Below are 27,740 nucleotides of genomic sequence, written 5' to 3'. Positions count from 1 at the left end.
TAAAATGAAATAAATATGACAGCATCATCACAGTTGTCCTTTAAGGTTTCCTTTAAAGAGAAGATATATAAAGTCAACGTTTGAAAGGGTTTCTTACCATAATGAAGAAATGTTCTACTTGACAACTCAGAGTAACATCCACTTTTTCACAGGATTTTTTTTAATTAATCCTTAATACAGTATTTTAGCAAGCATCACTTAGATTACATAGGCATAGTGTACATGGACCTTTGACTTCAGTTCATCTGTCCTTTTAATAATAGTATGAATGCAGGCCAGCTGCAGGTTAAGAGCCATTTGTAGCCTGATGGTGTCAACATTTATAAGACAAACTAGATTGGGACCAGCACCATCATCTGAAAGGGCTGTAGCGTTGTAGCAAGTTTCAGAAGCAAAATCAATAATGCAATAGAATACATTATCCATGGGATAAGGCAGTGAACACATCCTCTAATGTCTTTTAGAGTTGCTCTTACACTTTAAAGTGACCCCTGCACTTTCTCGCACATAATACAGTCAATTCCGTTTTAAATATACAGTTCTTAAAGGGAAGATCTGAGGTGTGATAAAAAAAGGAGATCTACTTACCAGGGCCTTCCTTCAGGACCTGGCAGCTGATCTGTCCCTCACTACAGCTCTGCTACCAGCCAGTGGCCCGGGGTCCCCTCCGTTACAGATGCTGACTGGAATCTACTACGCATGAGCAAGTGTGCCGCTCGTGACTGCGCTCACATAACCACTGCGCCTGCACAGAACCCCTTCCGGACCACGTGAGTGTGACCGAAAACAGCACCAGCGCAGGCACAGAAGATGCCGAGGCCTGGCGAGGTTGGCATATGTAACGGAGGGGACCCTGGGCTGGGATCGGAGCTGTGGTGAGGGCTCAGGACGTCTGCCAGGGGCTGGAGGAAGCACCAGGTAAGTAGATTTTTTTTATTCTTGGGCCTTCCCTTTAAGGTTAATTTTTATTTTTCTCTACCTTGTCAAATAAAATGTGGTAGGATACTGCAAATAAACGTCTTAGGGGGCCGGTCACACTTTTCCTTCTGCATTTGTGGGGGGTTTGGGTGTTTTTGTAAGAACTGCAGTTTTTTTGCGATTTTTATTTGCTATGTATGCGCATTTTCGTTTTGTAAATTTTCCTGCAAAAAAGAATGCATTTACATGAAAAATACATTGCAGAACTAATTAAGAGATTTAAAAAGTGCTGCAAACTTAATAAACACATTAAAGTGCCTACAGGGGAGAGATGGCAGCATATTCTAAAACAGGCATGGGCAAACTTGGCCCTCCAGCTGTTGAGGAACTACAAGTCCCACAATACATTGCAGGAGTCTGACAGCCACAGTCATGACTCATAAAGGCAAATGCATTGTGGGATTTGTAGTTCCTTAACAGCTGGAGGGCCAAGTTTGCCCATGCCTGGTCTAAAACCAGGCCGCAAATTACTGACTACCAACAGAGGCGTGCAGAGCCCCCTAGAGGCAAATACATACCTTGTATTCTAAACAGATGCTAAACTATGCACTAGAGCCCTAACCTCTGAATAAACATGGAATGTAAACATAAAATATCAAATGGGAGCAGCTAGCCATGTGGTAAACTTGCATTTTTTTTTAGACATTAATAGTGCTTGACACACCATTATTATGCTATGGTTAGTTATTGTGCTGTTGGCTTAGATAGGTGTTAAAGCGTAACCTATAAATGTTTTACCCTGTACCTCTACTACGGTTTCCTCCCAGTAACAAGAAACTGTGTACAATTCTATGAAGAAGACTGTTGACGATTTATCAAAAGCAGTGTAAACAAAACTGGAGCACAACAGGTGTAAAAATATATGTCCAAATCAAGGATTCTGATTGGTTACTCTGAACACTTGCTTCTACACCTGTTTAGCCCCAGATTTTCTCCAATTCTCCTTGCCCTGAATTAGATGCATCTTCCACAATATGTCCGGCATTGTACTTTGGGGCCTTTCCAGCAGTTGGTGCCCTAGGCAAAAGAGTATCACTCCTATGCCTGAAACCAGCCCTCCTGTATATAAGAATCAGATAGAATTCTGCTTAGCAACAGTGAGCGAGGCTCGCCATATCTTGATCAGGCTACCAAATGACAGGATGATTTTGAATTCTTTCCTTGGGCAATATATTACTTTCTTCAGATACATAATAACACATGAAGCTCTGATGATGCTGGTTCAGCAGTAACACACACTGCAATACTCGAGTGACACAGCTGTGCCTACTGGCATGGCATAAAACAAAATGACAGGGAATGATAATCGGATGTTACAGTTTACCCAGGGTAGATAAGCATTACAGATACATGAAAAATAATACTGGAATGAGACGTGAGAAATGCTGCTGCTTTGTTTTGTATATTTATGCTCCCTAAATTGAGTTTCAGATGATGAGCTGCAAGAACGCAAGGCGCAAGAGAAATCATTTAGCAACACAATTCCTAGACAAAGCAATCTAAAAAAAAAAAAAGGTCTAAAAAATGTTTCCACAAGAAAGGAAGTCTGCGCCAGTCTGTTGATCTTTCATTTAAGAGACAAAACCACAGGCGGGATATTTAACTCCATGACTTGTAGCGTACATGACTTGGAAATGATGTAAAAGCCACATGTATAATTACATTTAATATAAAAGTAGAGCAGATGTCTCTATTAAATGAGCTCCGTGCCCCAACAGGCATACATTTGCTAGATAAAACAAAAACAAACCTTTGCTGTGAAGAGAAGCGGATAGTTAAGAGGAAAGTAAACTACAACTCCCATCATGTTCAGCTTTGCTTGTCTCGTCAGCTCTTGGCATTCTCTATGGCTGCTTACAGCTTGTTTTAAAGTACCCATGAATGGAGGGAAAGCTACTGATCATGGTGGGCTAGGTTGCCTCCTCCTGAGTATGCTGCCGCTGCTTGTTGTCCTCGCCCCCCCCCCTTCCATTCCCCGTATTCGGTGCTCTTAGCTCCGCAGCTGCCCTGAAGTTCCTCTGAATGGGGCAGAGTGATTATTAACAGCACTAGCCTGAGTTTTAAATTGTGCCTGCGCATGTGGGTGAGCGCTTGCTTTAGCTGTGCCTGCACAGTTCTCAATTGGGTGGTGCAGCTTGGGGGGGGGGAGGTATGAATATTAAGAAGACCAGGGAAGGGACAATGAGCAGCATCAGCTGACTCAAGAGGAAGTAATCTAGCCCACCATGGGCTTTTATCAATAATTTATGCTTCAGGGGTACTTTAAGTTTTAATGCAGGATAAATTTTTATCTCAGCTTTTGATAGAGTGATAATGGATTGGATCCTCTGTTGTTTGTTTGTTGTTCATTGCTGTACTATGTCCTCATGTGTATAAATTACATCACTTCCTGTCCAAACAGGAAGTATCCCTTCCAAACAGAAAGTAAGTAAATCCCACCAATAGAGACAGGGACAACCTCAATACAGCATTTGTTTTAGAGAAGTGGAGAAACGTTAGAATCCCAAACTAGTTTTTGCTGATGTTTCTCATTTCCTGACTACCTGTTTTCATATTAAAGCCACAAAGCTACATGGAGGTTTTATGCACAAGTAGCAAAAAATATCTCAGTAAAAAACAAGCAGCATTAGTTGTAGTTTTTGTAGAGCATATCTTTACTGGATAGAGCTTTGAATAGCCATGCATAGGACTGTAAAAACCAGGTGCCTGGCTCTTCCACTGACCACATATGCTATTGCTCCGTTGTTATTGCCTGATGAAGCGGGATCAAACCTGCGAAACGCGTTGCATATTTGGAGTCAATAAATCAAATATATTGACTGTCTTTACTACAGTCGTTGTGTGTCTACTTGGAGGAGGTAAGTCCACCACTACCTCCTCTATTTACCAAGAATTAGTTTTTTTAAGCTCATTTAGCTTCCTTTTATCCTTTTGGCACCTCTGTTCTCCTGCATAATGCATAGGACTGTGTAGAACACTAGATAGACATGTCTATTGTCACAGCTGTGTAGCAAGAATAGATTTGTCTTGTGGCAATAAAGTGAACCTTTATCGCCAGTGTATATTATTCTGTTGGAGCTATAACATCATTATAGTCTAAAATGACACAAGTGTGAAAGCTCCAGTCCATAGTGAGACTTTGTAAACCTTAGATGTGAAACTCTGACTATCCTCTCTTGTTTATACAGCCATTAGCTTTTAAATCAGGTTACAACAAGCCTGAACTGTAAACAGGTCTGCACAGACCCAGAGTGATGGAGGATGGAATTGTATTAGGAAGATGCTTTCATGAAACAGACCATTACTACTTGGCACTGACCGTTGTTAGAAGCTGGACTGAACTTACAGGCAGTCTGTCTATATACCCCACTGGGAACTCCTATTGATTTTCATCATCATGAACTGTGAGCTGAAGTGCAAGCAAGCCAAGTTATTCTGTGCTTACTGTTCTCCTATGTACCGTGTGTATGTATTTCTAATTTTCTATCCACCAATCATAGCAAAGCAAACAGCACAGATGCAGATCTCACCAGGCCAATTACCCATGCATAAACCTGCTATCTATGCTGCTTACTCACACTTTCTTTTTTATCGCATAAATAAAATTATGCTTGGCCCCACATTAAAGCAAACCTGATCCGACACGTGACATGGGGGTATATTCATGAACCAGCATGAAAATGGCCACACACAGCAATTTTACTGGTATTTAAAGTGAATCTAAATAAAATAAACAAAAAACAGATACTCACCTAAGAAGATAGAAGGCTCTGGGTCCTATAGAGCCTTCCCGTTCCTCTCCTGGTCCCATCATCCCTGCGCTGTTTCCCCCTTTAGCAGTCTCCCACCAATAGTTTCCTTTAAAGGGTACCAAAACTGACACAGGACATGACAATATAAGCATATGTATGAACAGTGTCATTCTAGCATAGAAATAGGCTGTGCTTCGTTTTACTTTTTCTCACTGTAAGGGTTAAGGATTCAGGTATGTAAATGACAGTTTCTCTCTAGTTGGACCTAGTGGGGACTATAGCATAACACTCACTATTAACTATGGCAATTACAAGTGAAAAAAAAAATCTGGTCTGGCAGAGAAGAACTTTTCTGTGCAGGGAACAGACATAAAAGGTGAATAGTTCATAGATTGTGGCTCTGGAACACTAGATTGAGTTATTCACCTGGGACGATAAAAACATTAAACCTTTTTTCTTTTAGCTCGAAGAGATTTAGAGATGAAAAGTATACGGTAATACATTTATACATACCTTGGGCTTCCTCCAGCCCCATCAGCATGGATCGCTCCAACGCCACAGTCCTCCACCTCCTCTATCGCCCGCACCGGCTTCCATCACTTCGGCCAGTCAGGGCCAGTTGACGCAAGCGCAGTGCTCTCCCTCCGTCCTGCGCAGGTGCATGTGTAAAGCAGGCGCCAGCGAGACAGAGGGATTCCCTGCGCATGCGTACTACTGGCCGCGTCCGGCGAAAGTGACGAGACCCGGTACCGGCAATAGTGGCGATGGAGGACAGCGGCGTGGGAGCGATCCATGCTGATGGGGCTGGAGGAAGCCCCAGGTATGTATAAATGTATTATACTTTTTCGTCTCTGAGTCCCTTTAACCACTTGCTGCAAAATAGACATTTGTACATCTTTAGTGCAAATAGGATGTTTATATAAATGTCCATTCTGCCTCATATTTAGGAGTAGGAGGATAGATACAATTGTTTATCTTATCAGCTTATTTTCAGTTCAGGTTTGCTTTAAGGGAAGTGGAACAAGCCATTTTAAAGATAATAAAAAAATGTTATGGAAATGTTATATATTTACAGTATATAGATTATAGTTTTTTTTTGGAAAAGGCAAAAGAATGTTCAAAATCTTCTGAGAATTGCAATATTGTGATACTGCTGGCTAATGATGCACAAATGATGTATCACATTTCATCTAGTCCATTTCTTATTTCAGTGAATCATGGATTATGTGATTTAAAATGGTTCACCATGAAACTGGGAGAGAGGCAGTGGTTCTATGGCACAACTTCCCAGCACTTGGGAGCGATGTGACTTTGTGACTAAATGATACATCTTCTGAAGGCCAAATGATATGTTGGTGACCTATATATCTCCACACTTCAATGCTCTGGGTCTGTTTCAGGGCAGAGCAGCACATTGTACTCGATAATGAAGCTCAGCATGCATTGAAAAAGCATGCCATCAGGCACACTGCCGCACATCTCCACAGAAAATATCAGCCCATTATTTATTTACATACCTTATCCTAAGGCAGGAAAGGTGCATATTGATTGAACGAGCATAATCAAAGCACAGTTCAAAATGGGAAAACTTTATTGTTAAGGTCAACTATTGTGTAGGACATACACTAAAGATTATGCAGACCTAGTGACAGTTATGACTTATTATCCTAACATTACAGATACTTGTAGATAAAGCAAACATGGCTTAAAGAGGAACTCCAGTAAATAATTTAGTAAAAAAAGTGCTTAATTTTTTCCCATAATTATGTATAAATGATTTAGTCAGTGTTTGCTCATTGTAAAATCTTTCCTCTCCCAGATTCACATTCTGACATGTATTACATGGTGACATTGTTACTGTGGGCAGGTTATGTAGCTGCTTCTAGCTGTTCTGGCTGTTACAGACAGCTTTAAACAGCTAATTCCTGTCTGTGAACATTGTTACATTGTGGCAGTTTGACCAGAGTACCGCAGTACTTGGAGCTTCTTGTGGGAGGGGTTTCAGCACAAAATCAGTCATACAGCGCCCCCTGATGGTCTGTTTGTGAAAATCATTATATTTCTCATGTAAAAGGGGGTATCAGCTACTGATTGGGATACAGTTCAATTCTAGGTTGGAGTTTCTCTTTAAAGCTGAAGTACAGGATTTTTTTCCCTGCAGATCAAAATCAGCTTGCTAGTGATATTTAACCCTCCTGGCGGTTTGCAAAAAAATCGCCAGGGGGCAGCAAATCTTTTTTTTTTAATTTTTTTTTTTTTTTTCATGTAGCGAGACAAAGTCTCGCTACATGATAGCCGCTGCTCAGCGGCATCCCCCCAGCCCCTCCGATCGCCGCCGGCGATCGGAGATCCGGAGATCCCGTTCAAAGAACGGGATCTCCTGGAGGGCTTCCCCCGTCGCCATGGCGACGGGCGGGATGACGTCACCGACGTCATCGACGTCGTGACGTCAGAGGGGACTCCGATCTGCCCCATAGCGCTGCCTGGCACTGATTGGCCAGGCAGCGCACGGGGTCTGGGGGGGGGGGGGCGGCCGCGGCGAGAGGAATTGCGGCGGATCGGCGGGTAGCGGCGGCGATCGGGCACTGCACGCAGCTAGCAAAGTGCTAGCTGCGTGCAGCAAAAAAAAAATTATGCAAATCGGCCCAGCGGGGCCTGAGCGGTGCCTTCCGGCGGCATAGCCCGAACTCAGTTCGGGCTTACCGCCAGGAAGGTTAAAGAGAACCTGTACTGAGTAAACTTATTTAAAACAAACACATGAGGTAACTTCAAATGAACATTAAATAGTTACCTTACCATCAGTTCCTCTCAGAAGCTTACCATTTTCTTCGGACAATAATCCCTTCCAGTTCTGACAACATTTTGTCAGAACTGAAATATATCAGTTGCTCTCAGTTATATATCAGTTGCTGTCAGTTACAGCTGAGAGGAAAACTGATGTGTCCATATTTCCCTATGGCTCAAGTGGGTGTTGTTACAGTTTAACAGTGTGCTGACCAGGAAGCTGTTATGGGTAATGGCCATTTTCAAAATGGAGGACAGAGAATTCCATTGATCACAGTGGACAAACAGGATGCAGGAGAGGAAAAATAGATTGAGGAGTAGACTACATGGGAGGTAAGTATGACTTGTGTATGTTAATTTTGACATTTTTAATGTTCAGTTCAGGTTTTCTTTAAGTATCTTGAAGATGTCACAAAGATCCTCCATTTTGTATTTCAAGAGGTGTCATGGCATCGTTAATTGTTCCTGCTCTAGCATGTGAGAAGGTGACACCACTTATATTCTCCATTGTATCTACAGCTTCTGGTGTCACTTCCTTCCCCTGAGTATGGGGCACGGGATGGTGTGTCATACCCCTCCTGTGAATAGATCGCAGGCACCTACCCTCCACTAAGTCAGTCTATGAAGTGGAAAAGGTGCCTCATGATGGGGGAAGTGATATCAGATCAGCCAGGCTCCTGGAGAGTGCCAAAGGAAGTCTGGCTGTCAGCTCCATGTAGGGCACCTGTCTTCAGGTTTCCACACTAATGACATGTATTTCTAAACACTGCCACTACTATATATTACTTCATAGGGGCCCAGAGGATGCAGGGAGTACTTTTTTATTCCTGGAATTTAAAGTGTAACTCCAGTCCAAACTTTTTGTTTTACTTTTAGATAGTTATGAATGGTCAAAAAAGCATACACATTATTGTTGGTGTCTGAGCTTTGTTTGAGGAGCACTGTATTCATTTCCTGCTCAGATCACAGTTACTATGGCTAAAAAACCTGTGATTCACAGCCACAGGAACTATAACCAGCAGCACTACTCAAGAGTCTTTAATGAAGGGATACGTGTTCCCACTCAATGTAACAGTGAGCTCATCTCCTGTCTTCCAACAGCGACCTCTTGTGGCAAGCAAGAAAAGTGTATGTCAACAGCTATCTCAATAACAATTAATAATTTACTAAGGTTCTAAAGAGCAAACATCATCCAGGAAAGTCATTCTGAATTTGTTTTTTTAGATTATTTTCCATTAGGTGAGAAAAGTTTGCGACCCTCACCTGGGTCATAGTATGAATCACTATCAGAACAAATTCTAATTGGCTTGGACGATAATCAACCCATGTATGCCTAGTTTTAGATAGTAAGCTTCAATGGGCAGGAATGGCTGTCCTAGTGCACTCCAGCACTGCTGAGAAATGTACATGCATAACTTCCACCATTCTATACAGCTCGTTGTTTATTCACCTGTATAGAATAAGTACTGTCTATTGCACAAACAGTTCCAAATAACCAACGCTTATAACAGTTTATACAATACTAGTTTAACAACAAAAATATGTAATAGAAAAATACAGTATTGTCTATTTTGTATATGACGACAACTTTTTTTGTATCTCTGACTCTCTGTACAGGCCTTTAGTTTCATAGCAAATCTTCCATTTATCCGAGTTGTAAAGCTGACTGCTATGTGTTGCTACACTGGCACATCTGTCTTTGCCTTATTAGCTAAGCTTGACTTTTCAGTAAAGATTTGGTGAGCTAATGCTTAAAGTGTGGAAGGAAATGGCGTAAATGATATTTGGAGCACAGAGTCCTGTCCATCTAAGTGTGCATTTCTTTGCATGTCCTTTTTAATGGACCTGTTCCAGCTGAACTGCCTAATTTTTAAGCTATGCCTCTCCCACCACAATACTGAATTCTTTTCCTCAATTATATCACCTCACAGGCATGCAAAATTGGCCACACTGATCACAATTTACCTCATATTTTACATATAGAAACACAAACAAGACATCAGTATGAAGAGAACAACACTGGAACTGCAGTTAGTCCAGATTGTCACCAGAAGGTACATCTGTTTGTGTCCTCACGTCGTCGCTCGGAGGCAACACCAGGCAGTGGCGTCATTTCACCTCAGACACTTTCCTTGCCTGTAGTCACCTTTGTGGTCTGCCGAAGTTAATTGGAGGTAAAGTTACTTGCTGAACAGAAGAGTGTCCTTTAGTTTACTATAAAACTCCCTGGGGACCTCTTTATTAATCAACGAGAGGCCTCAGCAGACTATTAATCATGCACTGTATAAGACCTGGAGCTACCTTCATGTGTGGGCCCAATTTTTCATTGGCAAATGTTATTCAGTGAACATTTTAAAGGTTTTACTTTGCATTTTCAGGAACTGGTGTTTCTACATAACACAGTCAAATCATATATTGCATTTCAAACAAAACATTGAATTCCCAAATCCAATGTGATTAAGCCCTATACCTCTGGTTACTCACATTGCACTTCTCAAGTTTAACTCCTTATTTTTGCTAAAGGCATTAACCACCACTGAAGGCAGTGAAGCTACCTGTATCAATATATACATAAAGGCAGAGCTACATTCTGGGCATGCTTCCCACTCTCTCTGCTAGACTTATTATAAAAAAACTAAGCTAGAGGTTAGCCCTGACAAGTCCTGCATCTGACCTTCCAACTATGGAAGACAGAAAGCAGGGATAAAAGGCCTGTCCATTCTGTCCCACCTGCCCATAACCCAACCTCCTGATGCAAAGGCTGGTTCATAGTTCTGTAGGTGGGCAGGTTCCTGGCTACACATGGACCTCACCTGCCCACCCGACCACAAGCAAGCCTTTACTGCAAAGCTATAATTTAGTGTGAAAGATGGAGTGTGGCTATACTCCCTGCATATAGGCTTCCACACCTGGACGGCCAAATGCAGAAGGGTCTGTCAGTGTTCTATGCCACCTCATTTTTTTCAAAATGAGAGAAGCAGAGTGAGTGGGCAGGCTCCAAAGAATGCAGCCCAAGGGTTGGCACTGTATAAATATCAACCTAGGTTTGCAAGGTTTGCTAAAACTCCTACAATAGCAAAAACACAGATGGAAAAAGCTCATTCTAAATAATAAAATGACTGTTGGGAAACCCAGGGCAGTGGAGTCGGAGAGTCGGAGCAATTTTGGGTATCTGAAGTCGGTGGTTTCAATAAACTGAGGAGTCGGATGATTTATGAACCAAATCCATAGCCCCTGTAAAAATTAGACTAAGGAGTCGGAGTCGAGGAGTCGGAGTAATTTTGGGTACCTGGAGTCGGAGGTTTCATAAACTGAGGAGTTGAGTTGGATGATTTTTGTACCAACTCCACAGTCCTGGGGAAACCCATTTAGGGCTTGATTCACAAAGCAGTGCTAACCTACTTAGTACGTCTTAAGTCTTTAGACGTGCTAACCAGGGTGCTAAGTAGGTTAGCACTGGATTTCTCAATCAGATCGCGCGCAAAGTTTTGCGCGCAAAGTTCTATGCGCGCGCTAAGTCCCATAGGCTTTAATGGGCACTTCGCGCGGAGCGCCCTGCGCAGTGCGCGCATAAAGTTTTACGCGCGTAAAAATGTATGCGCATAAAGTTTTACGCGCGAAAAGCTGGTTTAGATGTGCTGAGGGGGTTTTCACAGGCGTGCTAATAGTTAGCACTGCTTTGTGAATCAAGCCCCTACTGGTTTGAGGTGTTAAAGAGCAGTGTCTCTTAACATTTATTATAACATGTACCCCATTATCAATGACTGTGCCAATCATGTGCCCCCTACCGTGGGTAACATCTTCTCCAGTACCCCTTAATGCATTTATATTTCATTTGAAAGATTAATGGATGCTTTTAATTGACTATAAATACTTACTATACAATTCATAATTATTTTTAATCACCAAACTTACTATAATGGATTGATTATGACAAGTTCAAGTACCCCCTGTAATCCCAACCCAAAAACACCCTGGGGTAAAAAAAATAATGTGGGAATCAGCAAAATGAACATCACTTTTGATTTAGAGCTACTGCATGTATCTCTACAGTACCGGTATGGAATCTGAACCACAGGCAGAAAAAAATGAATGAGTGAGAAATCACAAAAGCAAAAATACAAAAGGCAAGCAGTGTCAAGTTCCTGTGCCTGAGCATGATGATCAGGTCAGCCAAGATAGCAGATTCAATCGACATTGTGTTTTGTACGCTAGGTTACACTAACTAAGCTGCTGTCATTTTCATATTTTCTGTGCATCATGTTTACTGAATCATGAAAGCATCTGGATGTTGTCTTGTGCCACTGCAGCAGAAAGTTCACAGAAAGCTCCAGGAAACTGAAGGGATAACTGGAAATCAGCTGCTATGATGTTATCATAATAGAATACTGTGGTATGTGCAGCCACTGAGACCTGTATGCTGTACACACAAAGGACAGACAACTAAATCCAGCATTCAGGAGCCAGTCAGGACAAACTAGGAGCCAGCAGGCCACATTACAAGCAATCTATTGACATTTTATTGTTCCGGACAATATAGGAAGAAAACTGCTAAATGTATACAAGTATTTAAAATGTAACTGCACTTATGCTATACTGGAACTATTAAACTTCAGAAGCGAAGCAGATAGAAAGTGAACTCGAGGTGAAAATTAACTGATGACATAAACAATTATATTTATCCTCCTACTCCTAGAATTTTTTTTAAATACCCTTTTGGTTTTATTTAATATTTAAATATTTACAAAGCAGATTGAACGTTTTGTTGTCTCTGCTCAGTGGCAAAATATTAAGTGTCTCTAAATTAAAATACAATTATTGACCTTTTTCTATCTCCCTCTGTTCTCAGAAGTTTTATTCTGCCAGGAAAAGTTTCATGGCTGTAATCTGCTTATCAGTGATATTTACTAAATTCCCAAAAAGGTACTGACTAGACAGAAGCTGTCACTCCCATGCCAAAAAATTAACTATTTCAGGCAGCAAAATAAAACAAGTAAAACAGTCTGGCTATTATTACGTTTTGCGCTGTATATACACATGTGTATCTCATCATGGCACATATTGCCTCAGGTACTCTTTGAAAACTGAAATTGCACTCAGCATTGCTTCTGAGGAATTTTGCAGCTTAACCACGTTTTCCACCACTACAGTATATCTACGTCCTCTGTGACTTCATCTAAGCCACGAGGACGTAGATACAGTATACGTCTTGCAGCTGAAGCAGTGCATTGCACGATTGGGCTTGCTCCTGTGCAAAACCCCTGGCACTATCTGCTGCAGCACTAATTGGTGAAAGCGAATATATGTTCCCTGAGCCAATAAGATGGATTTTTACCATTAAAAATACTTTTATTTTCTCAGTAGTGAAAAATACACACTGTAGCATTATTTCAGAATCAAATATCTTCACCATAAATTGTGACAGAAACGTAATTTAAGTTTTGTGATAAACAGTAGAAATAGCAACAAAATGTGTGTTTTTTATCTACAATAGCTCTTTTCTATTTTTAAACTGGAATTAGTAAAACTGAGAAATAATGTGTTTTTAAATTTTTTTCCTTTTTTACTTACTAAAATGCATAGAAAACAAAAAAATGTTCAAGAGGAAAAAAAGCCATATAATGAAAGCCTAGTTAGTCTTGAAAAAAAAAATATATTTTATTTAGGTGTCATACGTAGGTATAAAACAATATTGCTGATTACCGTAAATAGGGACATAGCTAAAATGTCAAAACTGCTCTGGTCCATTGGGGTAAACAAGGTCTGGATGCGAAGTGGTTAAACCAAGCATCACCTGAAGCCGCAAGGCAGCAAGTTAGAAGTAGACAGGTTCCACCCAGCATTAGAAGTCAGTGTTTGGACACAGACTGCTCATTCAAACCAACAAACAGCCCAGCTCATGCTCCCATAGCTAAAGTAGGGCAGTGGTTCAGTTGTACTTCCATGTGTTTGGTACTTAAAGTGAACCTGAGTCCAACTCTTTATGGAGAAAGACAGTGGCTTGAGATCTAAACTGTGCCCACTCATTCCTCTCTCTATACCCTGCTCTCCCTGGCATGTAATATTGGTAATATTGTGACGCCATGCCACAGATAAAGAGTGACACTTACATTTCTTAAAGTGGACCTGAACTCTTGCACAGACACAAGGAAAACATAACAGAAATGCAGCCTGTATGTATTTAAAGAGTTTAGCCTGTGTAATTGACCCTCATTTGTGTCCAATCACTAGTTATAATTTGATCACTCCCCTGTGTCACATGACTGCCTATGGCAAATAAGCAGATAAGCCCATTTGCATGCACAGGCTGTAAACAATATGTCTGTTTCCATGAATCAGGAAGTAAAAACTGTGCAGATTTATTTTAGGATTTGTATCAGCTGTAACAAAGAATTTTTTTTGTTTAAAGGTTATTATTAAACAGAGAGGAATTCTGAATTCAGGTCCACTTTAAGTGCATTGGACCAAAAATAATTTTTACAATGAAAGTACAGTTATCCTTTAAACTCCTAAAACTAAAATACTCACAGTGATGATGCTATTACTAACAGTAAGGATACTAAAAGCTTAAAATACTAATAGTAAGGGCCCTGTTACAAGTATCGAGTGGCAGCTTCATGATGACAGTAAAAAAAAACTTGAGTTGTTATCTATGCAAAAGAGCTTGTTGAACAGCTTGTCGAATTAAGCTCTGTTTCCTGAAAAGTGAATAGACGCTAAAAGCCTCGTCTGTCAGGGAGAAGACTGATAATAAGGTACATGATTGTATTGTTTTTTGCTAGCTTTCTGTAAATGCCACCACAGCAGGATGACCTGCCAAAAAAAGCCTGCTGGTTACATTTTTCATACTGCTATAACTTACTACACTGGCTTAGTAACTTATCACAAATTCACAAGATATAAACACCTTTGAAAAAACTCAGCAATGGCATCCTCTATTTCCCTTGTCATTATTCCCGTGTCGTTGTGCTAAATAATATACACCATATAAGATAATTGTGACGGTGGAATAACAAGCCCTAAGGGAAGCCGTGTTGTCTAGCGGAAAGTATTCATTGATCTGCTGCTTGGAAATATATATAAAAAAGGACTATTCCGTTTCTAAAGTCATATTTTAAGAAAGCAGGAAATGTAGCAGGTTTCTGTAATGATTATTCTAGACAGTCTTGTCCTGTATTTGTGTTTTGTGTGGTCTGAGCAAGCCAGCATAACTCAACATTTTCAGCGTCAGAGCTGGTCTTTGTCATCTTCTGAGGAGCTGCCAGAATCTCAGTAAACTTTCATGTTATTTGGTAATTCTTTCAGGGTCTACATGACAGTTTGTCCAATTAAGGATTTCTGCTGAAACATCTCACAAAACATCAAGAAACCAACTGTAACTTATCCCTTACGCCTAACATCCACTCCACCCCTCCCCTCCTCCCCCCAGAGAGGCATCCATGCTTTCCACACGCTACATGTACATTTCCAATAGTTTCCAGCATGAAAGCAATTGAAAATTGATTGGACTGCAGCGCAACACTATAGGCTATTGATGAAACGCAGCTCTTCTCCGCCCCCGATAAATCGATATTTTCCATCCTGTCTGATCGATAGTTTCAATAAAAATCAATCTTCAAATCGTCATAGTTCCCATTTCCACTGAGTGTGAATTCGTATTGCAAAAATGTGCATTAGCATTGAAAGCAATGTCATTTCAATAGAATAGTTGGGAGTCAGTTCGGAAACAAAGAAGAAGTTGGACTGATTTTCACAACACGTATGCATTGATTGTCATTTGTGCTAGATACATGTGGACATTTGCATAAAAATATGCATACAAGAACGTAAAAATCTGCATACAGAAAAACACAAGCAAAATTGAATACCCTTGTGGAAACGAGGGTTTTACTTTTATATGTACTGTATTATTGTACAATAGCCAGCTATACCTGCCACTGGGCAAGAATTTCAGGTTTGCAGCTAAATGCTATCCGTCCAGACCCCAAACCCAATAATAAGGTGAGCCTCCCCTTCCCCCCCATACAGTGAGGCCAAACCCACCTATGCAGTAAGGCCCCACCCCTAGCCTTCTATTTAAGGACTAATAAGGGGAGTCACAGTACTGTATAGGACAGTGATGGCTAACCTTGGCAATCCAGCTGTGACAAAACTACAAATCCTATCATAGCTCTGCCTCCCTGAGTTATGCTTAGAGCTGTCAGAGTATTGCAATGCCTCATGGGACTTGTAGTTCCACCACAGCTGGAGTGCCAAGGTTAGCCATCACTGGTATAGGATGAGAATAAATCAAATGATTTGTAAGAAAGCTTAACTTCCTGTTTGTAAGTCTGGCTGAGAATTGTTACAGAGGGCACCTCCACTAACTGTGACTCCGCTAACAGTGTTTACAGCTGAAGTGTAATCCCGGGGTCCCCCCACAATTCTTCCTTCCCTACAGAAAACACCTGCCTGTGTTCTGCCTTCCTGGGCCGCTGTTACTTGCATGCTAATTATTTTTCAAAACAGATTTCCTGCAGGAACATCCAAAGCTTTTTGTTATGCATGCCTCCAACTACTAAACATACCCAGCGAAGTGTTAACCACACTGCCTGCCTTGTGAATACAACATTCCCTTTTCCATTGCGTAAGGAATAGCTCTTAATAAATAATTATATTTCAAACTGCAGCTCCAAGCAACAGCATGGCAGCATGTGCTCGCTAACAAGTCAGGAATCAGAGGCCCAGCGCCCAGGCTTACAATTACCGGATTGCTTGCAAGTGCTAAATGTTTCCTTGCTCATTTGTTTGCATGTGCCCAGAGAAAGCTCTGACTGATGGAGCGCAAGAAGATCTGCTCTGAGATACACGTAAACTACCTCATTACACATTGAAAGATTCATTACCAGGTGTACACACAATAAAAGCTCTGCAGAGATTCCATCCCCCTCAGCTGTTTATTGCCTTGCCAGATAAGCACACTCTAGAATTTGCCAGTATGTAATGAAGAGGAACTGTTTGAGGCTACGTCTCTAATTCTCTCTTTTCTGCTCAATAAACATTGAAAACTTCAAGTGAGAGGAATATGGAGGGGCCTTAGCTTACCTCCTTTGTTTATGTCATGTATCTGGTTGTTGTATTGTTTCTTTGCCTCTAAATGCCCCAAATGGCTACTTACCTCAGTAGATGATCCAGAGGCTTCCTCTGACCCCCCTTGCCTCCACTGATCTAGCGCTGGGACCCCCCCCGAACTCCTCCACAAAGGCTTTTCAAAAAAGTGTGCACGGCCGCGCTCCCACCTGTGAACGAGCCCAGCTGCATTGCGCAGTAACACAAAGACGATTGGGCTCAAGCCCAATAACTCTGCGCTACTGTGCAGGTGAAAGGAGTCTTGCGACTACGCTCATTCACAGACAGGAGCGCGGCCACAAATTTCCAGGGAGTGCCAGCGCTGGATTGGCAACTGGAGGATCCAGAAGCTTCCATCTACTGAGCATGGGCGTAGCAATCACCCCTGCGACCCCTGCCATCACAGGGGGGCCCAGAGGCTTTGGGGGCCCCTCCTCCTCCCTCTCCCCAACCACAAGTGCAGCCAATTGGCAAAAAAGCCTCCCTGTTCACTTAAAAAAACAAAGTGCAGGAGCATGTGTAAGTTTTTCCTTCTTAAAGACGCTGCTTCACAGCAGAACACTCTCTGCTGCCATTCGACGGCTCCCAATCACGTGACCCACATGATGTTCAGGGACCAATGGGGCCCTATGATATCATTTTTGCAGGGGGGACCCTATTAAGTCTAGTTACGCCCTTGAGGTAAGTATCTGACCTGCTTTTTTTAAATTTACAGGACTACTTTAGGGTCGCTTTTACTCATGCCGCATCCCACCGCAAAGCAAAAAACGGCAATCATATGACTCTGTGGCAAAGTGCGCTGATAGGGTTATATGCATAGCGCCCCCATTCAGTGACGTACTCCCTGCTGGGCAGAAAGTACGTCACTCAGAAATCACTCCGTCATTTACACTACATGCCACGCCCATAGACTTCCATCACCCCAAGCATCCTGTGCTCGGATACGTCCGGCGTACGGACCGCAATAAGTGAGAAAGTCTCCATTATCTATTTTTTGCTTTTGCAGTCCCTTGCAGTAAAATAGGGTAACGCAACGCAGGAATTACCTGCAAGTGTAAAAGGACCCTAAAGGGTACCAGAAGTGAAATGTAGAATGATTATACAAATGTGTATATAGTACTTAAGAATCTGCCTGTGTTCCTTTTTTCTTATTTTATGTCTATAGAAATAATCCTAAATTGAACTTTCCTGGAATCTCACATTATTATTTTGGTTTAATGGTTCAATATCTGGGCTGAAAGATAAAGCTCTGTGGCATCTAGTCATGCTCTCTATGATTATGCAGCCAGCTCCCATAAAGAGTAATAATGGCCCGTTACAGAGAGACTAGGATTTTTGGTACTAGGTTAATATAAATCCTAATTTCTCTGCAGATAGATGAAACCTGACTACAGCTAAATTCTCCCAGATACCTGATAAAACTAGTGTGTGGCAGAGAAAACACTCCTGTCACCAGGGTAGATGACACAGTTTGGTTTAATGGTGCCTCATCCTCAGCCTCACCATTCTCTGTCAGTGTTCTCTAAAACTCTGGCGTTGGTTCACTTCTCCACTCTCTAAACACAACCCTCCTTGGCAAATATATTTCCTCTATCAGACTCCAATATCACTATAAGCACAGATTTGCCAGTCTGCTCCTGACCTGTATCCACATGCCCTGCAACTTCAAACTGCCTGCCAGCCATCTCTTCAGGAATTTCTGAAAAACACCTAAAACCAAAACCCAGATAAATTTGACCAGCTGAATTTTGAAAAGTTCTAGGGGTACGTCCAACATAGTGCAAGTAATGCTGGGCCAGTAAAGCTGCGTAGGCGCCTTGGTGTAACCATCCATAGGAAACAACTGACGGGTGTATTGGTAGAGCCATTCCCTTGTTTTTGGAATGACATATGAGTGAACTTCCATCAGATTTTATACCAATGCTCTGGACACATACAAAATATACTTCAGGGCCATCACAGCCCCTCCCTCCCGTGCTAGTCCTATCCCCTTGGGCCCAGAACTGTACTACCTGTACCCGCTGATGTTGGTCCTTAAGACTTCAAATATTTCATGTTTACTAAGGCTTGTGAATATGGCTCTCTGCTTTTTCCCCCTCATATTTATTTATCTACTTTCACTCTGAAAAAAGAATCACTGTGTGTGAAGAAGAGTAGTTAATTACATTATACACAGTATGGTACACAAGTTATAGTGAATAATGAAACATAAGAAACTGAGCTTTTACACTGCAGAAATATTTGGGTGCCTCAGTTCCAATAATCTTCTCGAAACAAAATGCAATTAAACACTCTTTGATGTAACACATAATTACTCTATTTGTATTCATGGAACTATAATTTAAGACAATCCCCAACCTAAGCACTGTAAAATGTTTGTATTTTAGCTAGACAAACATGGTTTTATTTCTCAGCATAAGAACATGGAAGAAGAACTAGATTTCTGTACTTACACAATCTCGTCGTTTTGGAACTCCAGTTGTCCACAGGTATCCTCAAAGTCTTCTCCTCCACCTCTTGCAGTGCCCTCAACAGTTTTATAAGGTACAATTACAGTGCCTCGAGCTCCAGAGGTTCTCAGCACTTTCACTTCCATTGTGCCAATGCTCTCGCTGATATGGGTAATAGGCTCCTCAAATGTAAAGATGCCTGCATGGTCATCATCAAAGATAGTAACAGTGGCTGTAGAGGGTGATCCAAGGCATGCAAGAGAGGTCACATGATTAGCTTCAAGATTTGCCTCTGTTGTCTCAGAGTTAACTCTAATATTGCTGAGGTGGACCAGGAAATTTTCATCTTCTTCAAAAATGTCATCATCAATAATGCCAACCCTGATCTCTTTCTGGGTCTCTCCAGGTTTGAACACAACAGTCCCTTCAGTGAATTCATAATCTGAGCCTGCGTTGGCAGTCCCATCTTCTGTTCTGAAATCTACAAACACTGTGTTGGTTAAATCACCTCCCCGACGAACAATGGTCAAAGCTACTGTGCCACAGTTTTCCAAGCACTGATAAGTTGTCTGCTCAAAAAAAATCTTACTGACAGGATCGTTCTCTATAGCTTCAGTGTTAACCTCGTGCATGCTGACAGCTTTCCTTGCTTGATCTGCAGCATGCCTCTTTAATATATTGCCAGCACCAGTCATCAAGCGGGTGGCTTGGATGCGATAAAATGCTCTGCTTTTTTGCTGTTGACTCAGAACTTGGTAATTAGCCAGCTCAATCAACTGTTCCATTTCCTTCTCAGGATGCTTTTGCTTCAGCTCTTTCAGGATTCTAGCCATATCTCTCCTGGCTTCTTCATCATCTTGGTCCTTCTCATCAACTTCCAAAACTAATGAGCCATCAAGGAAGTTTTCTGTGTGGGAGTTGAGAGCTTTTCCATCCATTTCAATGTCTGCCTTGGACGATGGTCTATCACCTTCTGTTTCGATGATCATTCCTCTTTGTTTTCCAGCACGGTACCTTTTATAGACGTACTTGTAAAACAGCAGCCTACGGTCTGCGACCCAAGCAAATACAACACAGATTGGGAAAAAGAAAAAAGTGAGCAAGCTTTCCCACACCTCCACAACCCCGGGTGAAAAAACGGACAAGATCATATAGAGCCAAGTGTAGGCAAAAACACTCCATGCTGCAGTAACAAAAAAGACTCGGAGATGTTTTATCTTCCTTATTTCACCATCAGGAACAACATAGACACAGAGTGCAATAATGATAAACATATTAAATGCAGCGCTGCCCACAATGGTGCTAGGACCAAGATCCCCTGCCTGGAAATTGTGTCCACAGACTTCAATGACAGAAAGAAGAATTTCGGGAGCGGACGAACCAAGAGCCATAAGGGTCAAGTTAGATACAGTCTCGTTCCATATCCTTACAGTTGTCTTCGTGGTTTCACCATTTGATTTCTTGATGGTTATTTCCTTCTCTTGAGAGGTAATGACTTCAATAGAGGACATGAAACGGTCAGCTATAATAGATACTCCTAAGAACATGTAGACCATGGCGACAAAATACACTGTGGCCCGTGCTATTTTATCACCGTATGCTGGGTTCTGTGGCTCCCATATAGGTAAGATGACACCTTCTTTGCAATAGTAGGTACCGCTACATGGATCAGTTCCATTTCCTCCATCCGGAGCTTCTGTGGTTTCACCATGGTTTGCCCCCACATGGCACAAGATAGACACAAGGACAAGCAGATGAAATCCAGCAGGAAAAGAGGATATTTTGCTTAAATTCAGCATGATTATGGCTAAAATAGACGTCCTTCCCAATCTCTATAAATCTGCAATACATAAAAAGAAAAAAAAAGCTAAGTTACTGGGAACACACACAAAGAAACAAACAAGATATATATTTTTCACTACAAATGCCAAAGATATCCTGTGTATGCCAGATACTTTTAGTAAAATGCTATTTCTAAACATGCCATAAGATAAAGCTGAACCAAGTCTTATGCTATGATTACTCCCATTTCTCTGAATACCTACGGCATCACTCAGAATCTGTCACTAGAGGGCTGGTGACCTTGAAGCAGTACTTTTGGGCACTGACCCATCTTGGTCAGGCACGTCTAGCATGCCATAAGAAAAAGAGCCCAGCTTATTCCCTATTAGTGTATACAATTTGCTGCAGATGTTATTGTGCTGGTTTATCTCCACAAAGGACTAATCAGCTGCTGCGTATGCAGTGCCAGTAACATACTGTTAGGTGCCAGCACATGGCTAGGATTGGTATGAGGCTGTTTAAAGGAATAATATCAATACTACAATGACAATGTACAAATAATGTCTAAGTAGCTGTGTAAACATTTTCCAATTTTTCATGTTAAATATCAGAGGCAAAAGCTTTAATTAATTTTGTGTAGGGTTTAGCTCTATTGGGACAAATCATTTGCAAAGGGGTGTCTGTTTCAATGCAAAGCCAGTGTTGTTTTTTGCATATCAGACTACAGAGTATTTTTCCCTGAAAGCCAAAAAAATATATGAATAGCTGTGCTGTCACAGACAATTACACGTGTAAAACCAGTTACATTTCCTCTGCTCTCTTGCAGACAGCTCAGAAACATGCAGCTTCTTCTGAGAGCTTTCTCACACACAGTTACACAGAGTTAACTACGCTGTGAGGGAAACTCCCCTCCCCTCATTAACTCTCCCGTCAGAAATGAGCAGACAGTGCCGTCAGTTCAGAGTGAAAGGAATTTATTACAGTAAACAAGAGATAAGCAAATGAAATGTATACATGGTGATTTACCGGCACTTCAGGAACTCTCTCTAACTCAGGTGAAAAAACACATGTTAATCGATAGTGTCCCTTTAAGGGTTAATAGTTGCCTCTTCGGTTTAATATTATTGGAACGGAAAAGATGAACTCAAGGGATTAGTGTGAGTAACTGGTAATTGTTAAGGTGGCCGTACAGGCTTAGCTTGCCACCAGATGATCTGAATCTGATGATCAGAGAGGGATCAAATCCCCCCCATACACTGCACACAGATTTTCAGTAGATTTCACCATGAAATCTATTAAAATTCAATCAAACAATGATATGGGTCAGTGATCTACCGCTGCTCCCCCACCATTTCTAATCAATAAAGATTTCCATCCGATCGAAATTTGATCAACTTTATGCTGGAAATCTATTAATATTATGATCAATGCAGCTTGTATATATACATTTCTGGCAAATATGATCAGAGTGATCAAAGCATGTATGTCTGTTGGCGTTTATATTTCATAGATTTGGTAAATCTGTACAATCAAGATTGTATGGTGTATGGCCACCTTCAGGCCTGTTTAAAGAGAACCAGAGATGAAGCACCCTCATGTATTTTACAATATATATCAATGGGAGCATGACAGTAAACACCTACCCTGCTCTCTGTTTCATTCTTCTCTGCTAAATCTGCCGGTTATCAGCCCTGATAAGAATCCCCAACTGAGCATTCAGTCTAGATTTTCCTGGAATGTTTATAGCTGAGTCAGTCTTCTGTGATGTCTTTTCAAGCCCATGTCTGCCCCCTTGTGGCTCTGCTTTGCTGCTATTTATCCTCGAAGCAGCAAAGCAAAACCACAAGGGGGCAGGCTTGGGCTTGAAAAGACATCACAGAAGACTGACTCAACTATAACCAATCTGGTGAAAGCTAGACTGAATGATCAGTCTTGGATTCTTATCACAGCTGATAACCGGCAGATTTAGCAGAGAAGAATGAAACAGAGAGCAGGGTAGGTGTTTTCTCTAATGTTCCCACTGCTATATATGGTAAAATACATGAGGGTGCTTCATCTCTGGTTCCCTTTAACCACTTCAGCCTACAGCTTCGAAAATCTTATGCATCCAAGCAATGTTCACCTCCCATTCATTCGCTAATAACTTTATCGCTACTTATCAAAATTAATTGATCTATATCTCGTTTTTTCCGCCACTAATTAGGCTTTCTTTAGGTAGTACATTTTGCTAAGAGCCACTTTACTGTAAATACATTTTAACAGGAAGATTAAGATAGAAATGGAAAAAAAACATTATTTCTCAGTTTTTAGCCATTATAGTTTAAAATTAATACATGCTACAGTAATTAAAACCCATGCATTTTATGTGCCCATTTGTCCCGCTTATTACACCATTTAAATTACGTCCCTATCACAATTTATGGCGCCGATATTTTATTTAGAAATAAAGGTGCATTTTTTCAATTTGCGTCGATCACTATTTACAAGCTTATAATTTTAAAAAATGTAATAAGATACTCTCTTGACATGTATATTTAAAAAGTTCAGACCCTCAGGTAACTATTTATGTAGTTGTTTTTTTTTTAATTGTAATTTTTTTTATTATTTTTTTTAATACAAAAATGTATTTGGGTAATTTTAGTTTGGGAGGTAAATAGCCAATTTTAGATGTAAAATAATGTATTTTTTATTCAATACAGGTATGTGGGTGCAGTTTACTATTTGGCCACAAGATGGCCACATTCAAAAAGTTCCTAGATGCGAACGATGTCGCATCTAGGAACTAAAATGAAGAGAAGTTGTTTCCTGGGGGCAGAAATACCACGCTCTCTGATGAGAAAGCGTCGGTATTTCTGCCGGGGACTTGGATCGGTGAATGGGAATTATATTCCCATTCACTGATCGGGGGGCAGCGGGAGGGAGCGGGGGCGCGCGCGGGCGCGCGCCCGATCGCGCGCAACACACGGCTGCAGCACCACTGCCTATCTGGACGGATATATGCGTCCAGATATGGCGAAGTGGTTAAAGAGAACCCGAGGTGGGGTTCTAAGAATGAAATCTACGCTCAGAGGCTGGGTCTGCTTATATTGCCCAGCCTCTGTTGCTATTTCAATCCCCCCAAAGTTCCCCCTGCGCTCCGCTCTCCCCATAAATCATCAGCCGCGCTGCCGACACGCAGCGTGTCAAAGCGGGCTGTGTTTACTTTTGTCCTGTCACTCTCGCCGCTCCCCTGCCTCCTGCATAGCGCCAGTCCCCACCTGCGTCCCTTCCCTCCAATCAGCGGGGAGGGAAGGGATGCAGGCGGGGACCGGAGCTATGGAGGAGGCGGGGGAGCGGCGGAGAGTGACAGGACAAAAGTAAACACAGCCCACACAACGCGGCTGTGATTTATGGGGGAGAACAGAGCGCAGGGGGAACTTAGGGGGGATTGAAATAGCAACAGAGGCTGGGCTGTATAAGCAGACCCAGCCTCTGAGCGCAGATTTCATTCTTAGAATCCCACCTTGGGTTCTTTTTAAGGGTCAATGTCTATGTACATTTTAGACATAGAATGGGGATAGATTATGAGCTAGGTATAAGGTAGAGGGTATGGTGAGGGCTCGGCCATACATGTGTCAACAGCAGCCCAATCCAGCAATTACTCCTCAAATTAATCTACCTTATTGCCAGGATTTTAACAGTTGAAAGAGTTAAGTTTTAAATCAGTTTTTCATAATTGGGGAAACATTGAACACGTGTGTGGTACATTGGTCAGATTTTTGAATATAACAATCAGTCAGAAAACTTGACTGCAATTCTTGAATTGAAGACATATTTTAAAAAATTGTATGGTGTGTGGCTACCTTAAAGATGGCCACACACAACATTATTTTTTGTGTTTCTTTTAAATTCAAGAAGTACAATTAATTTTTCAACCCAGTCCGCCTGTCTAATTGGTGGTGTGTTGAGTGGTCCCCCCCCCCCCCCCCCCCTTTTCCAATGTGAAGTTGATATAATGTTCACAAATAATTGCATCTTGAATTTGAACCTTTGACATTCATGTTAATGTCAATGTTATTTTTTCCTCAATAAGAATTTTGATTGGTAAAAAATAAGATTGTACTATTTGGCATACGTAGGTGTGGTGGTGGCGGGTTTAAAAATGCTGTGAGCAGTTACTGAGAGTCAGCCCCTAGGGCCCATTCACATTTAAAAGTAGCAAAACGGAAAAACGTTTTGTGCGATTAGCGCAGTAAAATCACTATACACTCTCGCGATTCAGAGTGTTTGCAATCAGTACTTTTATAAGCACTGTATTGCGATCACTCCTGAATCGCGGCAAAATACTACAGGGAGCACGTTTTGCGATTGTCGGTAATTGCGAAACACCCGCAATCGGCGACAATCACTGCCATAGGTTAAAATTGCACTAGCGCTTTAATAAGTGCTAGCGCTTCGGCAATTAGCATGAATCACCCGCTAATCGCCTAAGTGAGAACGGGCCCTTAGAGTTAACAGCTGTAGTGCGAATGTTGCCCAACTATGGTGTATATTATTAGCACGATACTGCTGTGTACCAATTGATAATGACTTGCAAGGTACATCAGCCCATAGCAACCAGCTGAACTGATTAGCTGCTATGAGTTACTTTGGATTGCGACTGGCCCAGTTTTGATTGGAAATCAAAATACAACAAAACAGTTACAGTATAATCTATATTCCAATCATTTGACTTTTAAATTGTATTCAGCATGAGAATGAATTAAGAAAATGCATTTACAAAGGGAAATATTTTCACACCGACTCCAGCAATCTATTATTGGATTTTCCCTTGTGTACTTCTGAACATGAAAAAATGATTTCATTAAACATGCAAGCTAGGAACCGCAATTGAATATTGTGGTTTGAAGACATTTACAGTTATAAAAAGAATAACCAGCTTTTTTCAGATTAAACTTAATATAACAAATCTAGCAATAAAATATTGGTTGATAAAAGAAATAGGAACTAAATGCAAACCATTGGGTGAAGCCTAGTGGATCTGAACCCTTGCACAGGACAAAAGGAAAACACAGAGAAATACACCCTGTATGTATTTAGACAGTTTAGCTAGTCTAATCCCCCCTTATCTGTGACTAAGCATAAATTGTAATTTGATCCCTCATCTGTGTACGCTGACTGCCATGGCAGAGTTAACACAGGATGTTAACAATACGTCTGCTTCCATGAAAGCAGGAAGTAGACACACTGCATATTTAATGCAGGGTTTGTATCTGCTGTAACAAATATTTTTTTTTCTTTAAAGGTTATTATGCTTTTGCGTATCTTTAAGAGCAGAGAGGAAGTTCTGAGTTCAGGTCGGCTTTAACTACTTATGTGGTTTTAGATGGCATATCTCACTTGCTCCTGAGCGCGTTCTCGCCGCCACTTACAGTGGGGAGTTCAATGTATGGGAATACTATTCCAATTCATTGATCTTTGTCCCTGTGTCAATAATCTGCGTCTTCAATGAGATACCTGCGGTCATTGTACCTAATGAAGTAACACGTCCACGCATTACTTCCTGTTTGTGTACTAATAGTACGCTAACAGGAAATAATGCACAAGGACATCTTGTGGCCAAATAGTAAAATTACACCTACATACAATTTTTTTACAGAAAATAGACAAATATACCATTAAAATGAACCCCTTGCTTACCACACTCTCCCAGTTACCCAACAATAGTATATTCTTCAAAAAAAATGACAAAAAAATACATAAATAGTTACCTTAGGGCAGTGGTCCTCAAACTAAGGCCCACGGGCTGAATGTAGCCCCCTGAGGCTTTTTTACCGGCCCCCCACACACAAAATGTATTACTTATAGATGCAGTCAGCTACATCTTTAAATATTGATGGTCTGCATATAGAATAGCAGTGCTGGCACCACCCATCCACATGGAAGCCAGAAAGCAGTAATTCACTGGTTTCCAATCAAATTCCACAACAGGTGACACTGCTGTCCACTGCAGGTTCACTGTCTGGCCCGCAAAGACTTCTACATCATTTAACGTATACTCCGGCCCCCAACAGTCTGAAGTATGTTGACCCGATCCTCGACCCAAAACGTATTGGGACCCCTGCCTTAGGGGCTGAACTTTTTAATATGTATGTCAAGAGCGCATATTAATGTTGTTTTAGAAATGATGGGCTCGTAATTAGGGATAACCCTGACATAAACCTGAAAAAATAAACCCTTTATTTCCAAATAAAATATTGGTGCCATACATTGTACTAGGGAAATATTTTAAACATATTAATAACTTAAACAAATGGGCAAATAAAATGTGTGGGTTTTTATTATGGTCGAATGCATTATCTTAAAGCTATAACGGCTGAAAACTGAGAAATAATATTTTTTTTCTTAGTTTTCCCTTAAAATACATTTAGAATAAAATAATTCTTAGCAAAATGTACCACCCAAAGAAAGCCTAATTGGTGGCGAAAAAAACCCCAAGATATAGACTGTTTTGTTGTAATAAATAGTGATAAAGTTATTGGCGAATTAATGGAAGGAGTGCTGAAAGGTGAAAATTGCTCTGGTACAGAAGGAGAAAAGACACTCAGTAGTGAAGTGGTTAAATATAATGAAACCACATAGTAGCATAATGGGTACAATACTGTGCCATGAGTGAGATTCTAACTCATGTAATGGTATTTCTGGCTGGAATATATATATATCATGCACCATAACATTACTGCCAGGAGACCTCAGAAACAGGGCTGGGGAGTCGAAGTTGGAGTCAGAGTCGGAGCCATTTTGAGTACCTGGAGTCGGTTTTGGAGTCAGAAGTTTCATAAACTGAGGAGTCAGATGATTTTTGTACTAAAATCACAGTCCTGGTTAGTATTAGACTAAGGAGTCA

At 41.2% G+C, this 27,740-nt stretch overlaps 1 protein-coding gene across 12 annotated transcripts in view; it reads right to left on the bottom strand.

The window, feature by feature from the left end:
* SLC8A1 (solute carrier family 8 member A1) overlaps positions 1-27,740 on the bottom strand; it is a 776,612-nt gene that overhangs the window by 504,820 nt on the left and 244,052 nt on the right. For all 12 annotated transcript variants that reach the window (XM_068232265.1, XM_068232264.1, XM_068232266.1 and 9 more), the window contains one exon: positions 19,076-20,912. In XM_068232265.1, the coding sequence (XP_068088366.1) occupies positions 19,076-20,871 (1,796 nt within the window). In that variant the 5' untranslated portion in view covers positions 20,872-20,912. The remainder of the gene's footprint in view (positions 1-19,075; positions 20,913-27,740) is intronic.

This window comes from Hyperolius riggenbachi, chromosome 4 (genome assembly GCF_040937935.1).
Source record: "Hyperolius riggenbachi isolate aHypRig1 chromosome 4, aHypRig1.pri, whole genome shotgun sequence".
Lineage (NCBI taxonomy): Eukaryota > Metazoa > Chordata > Amphibia > Anura > Hyperoliidae > Hyperolius > Hyperolius riggenbachi.
Note: the sequence above shows the minus strand (reverse complement) of the source record. Positions and strands in the feature narration are given on the sequence as shown.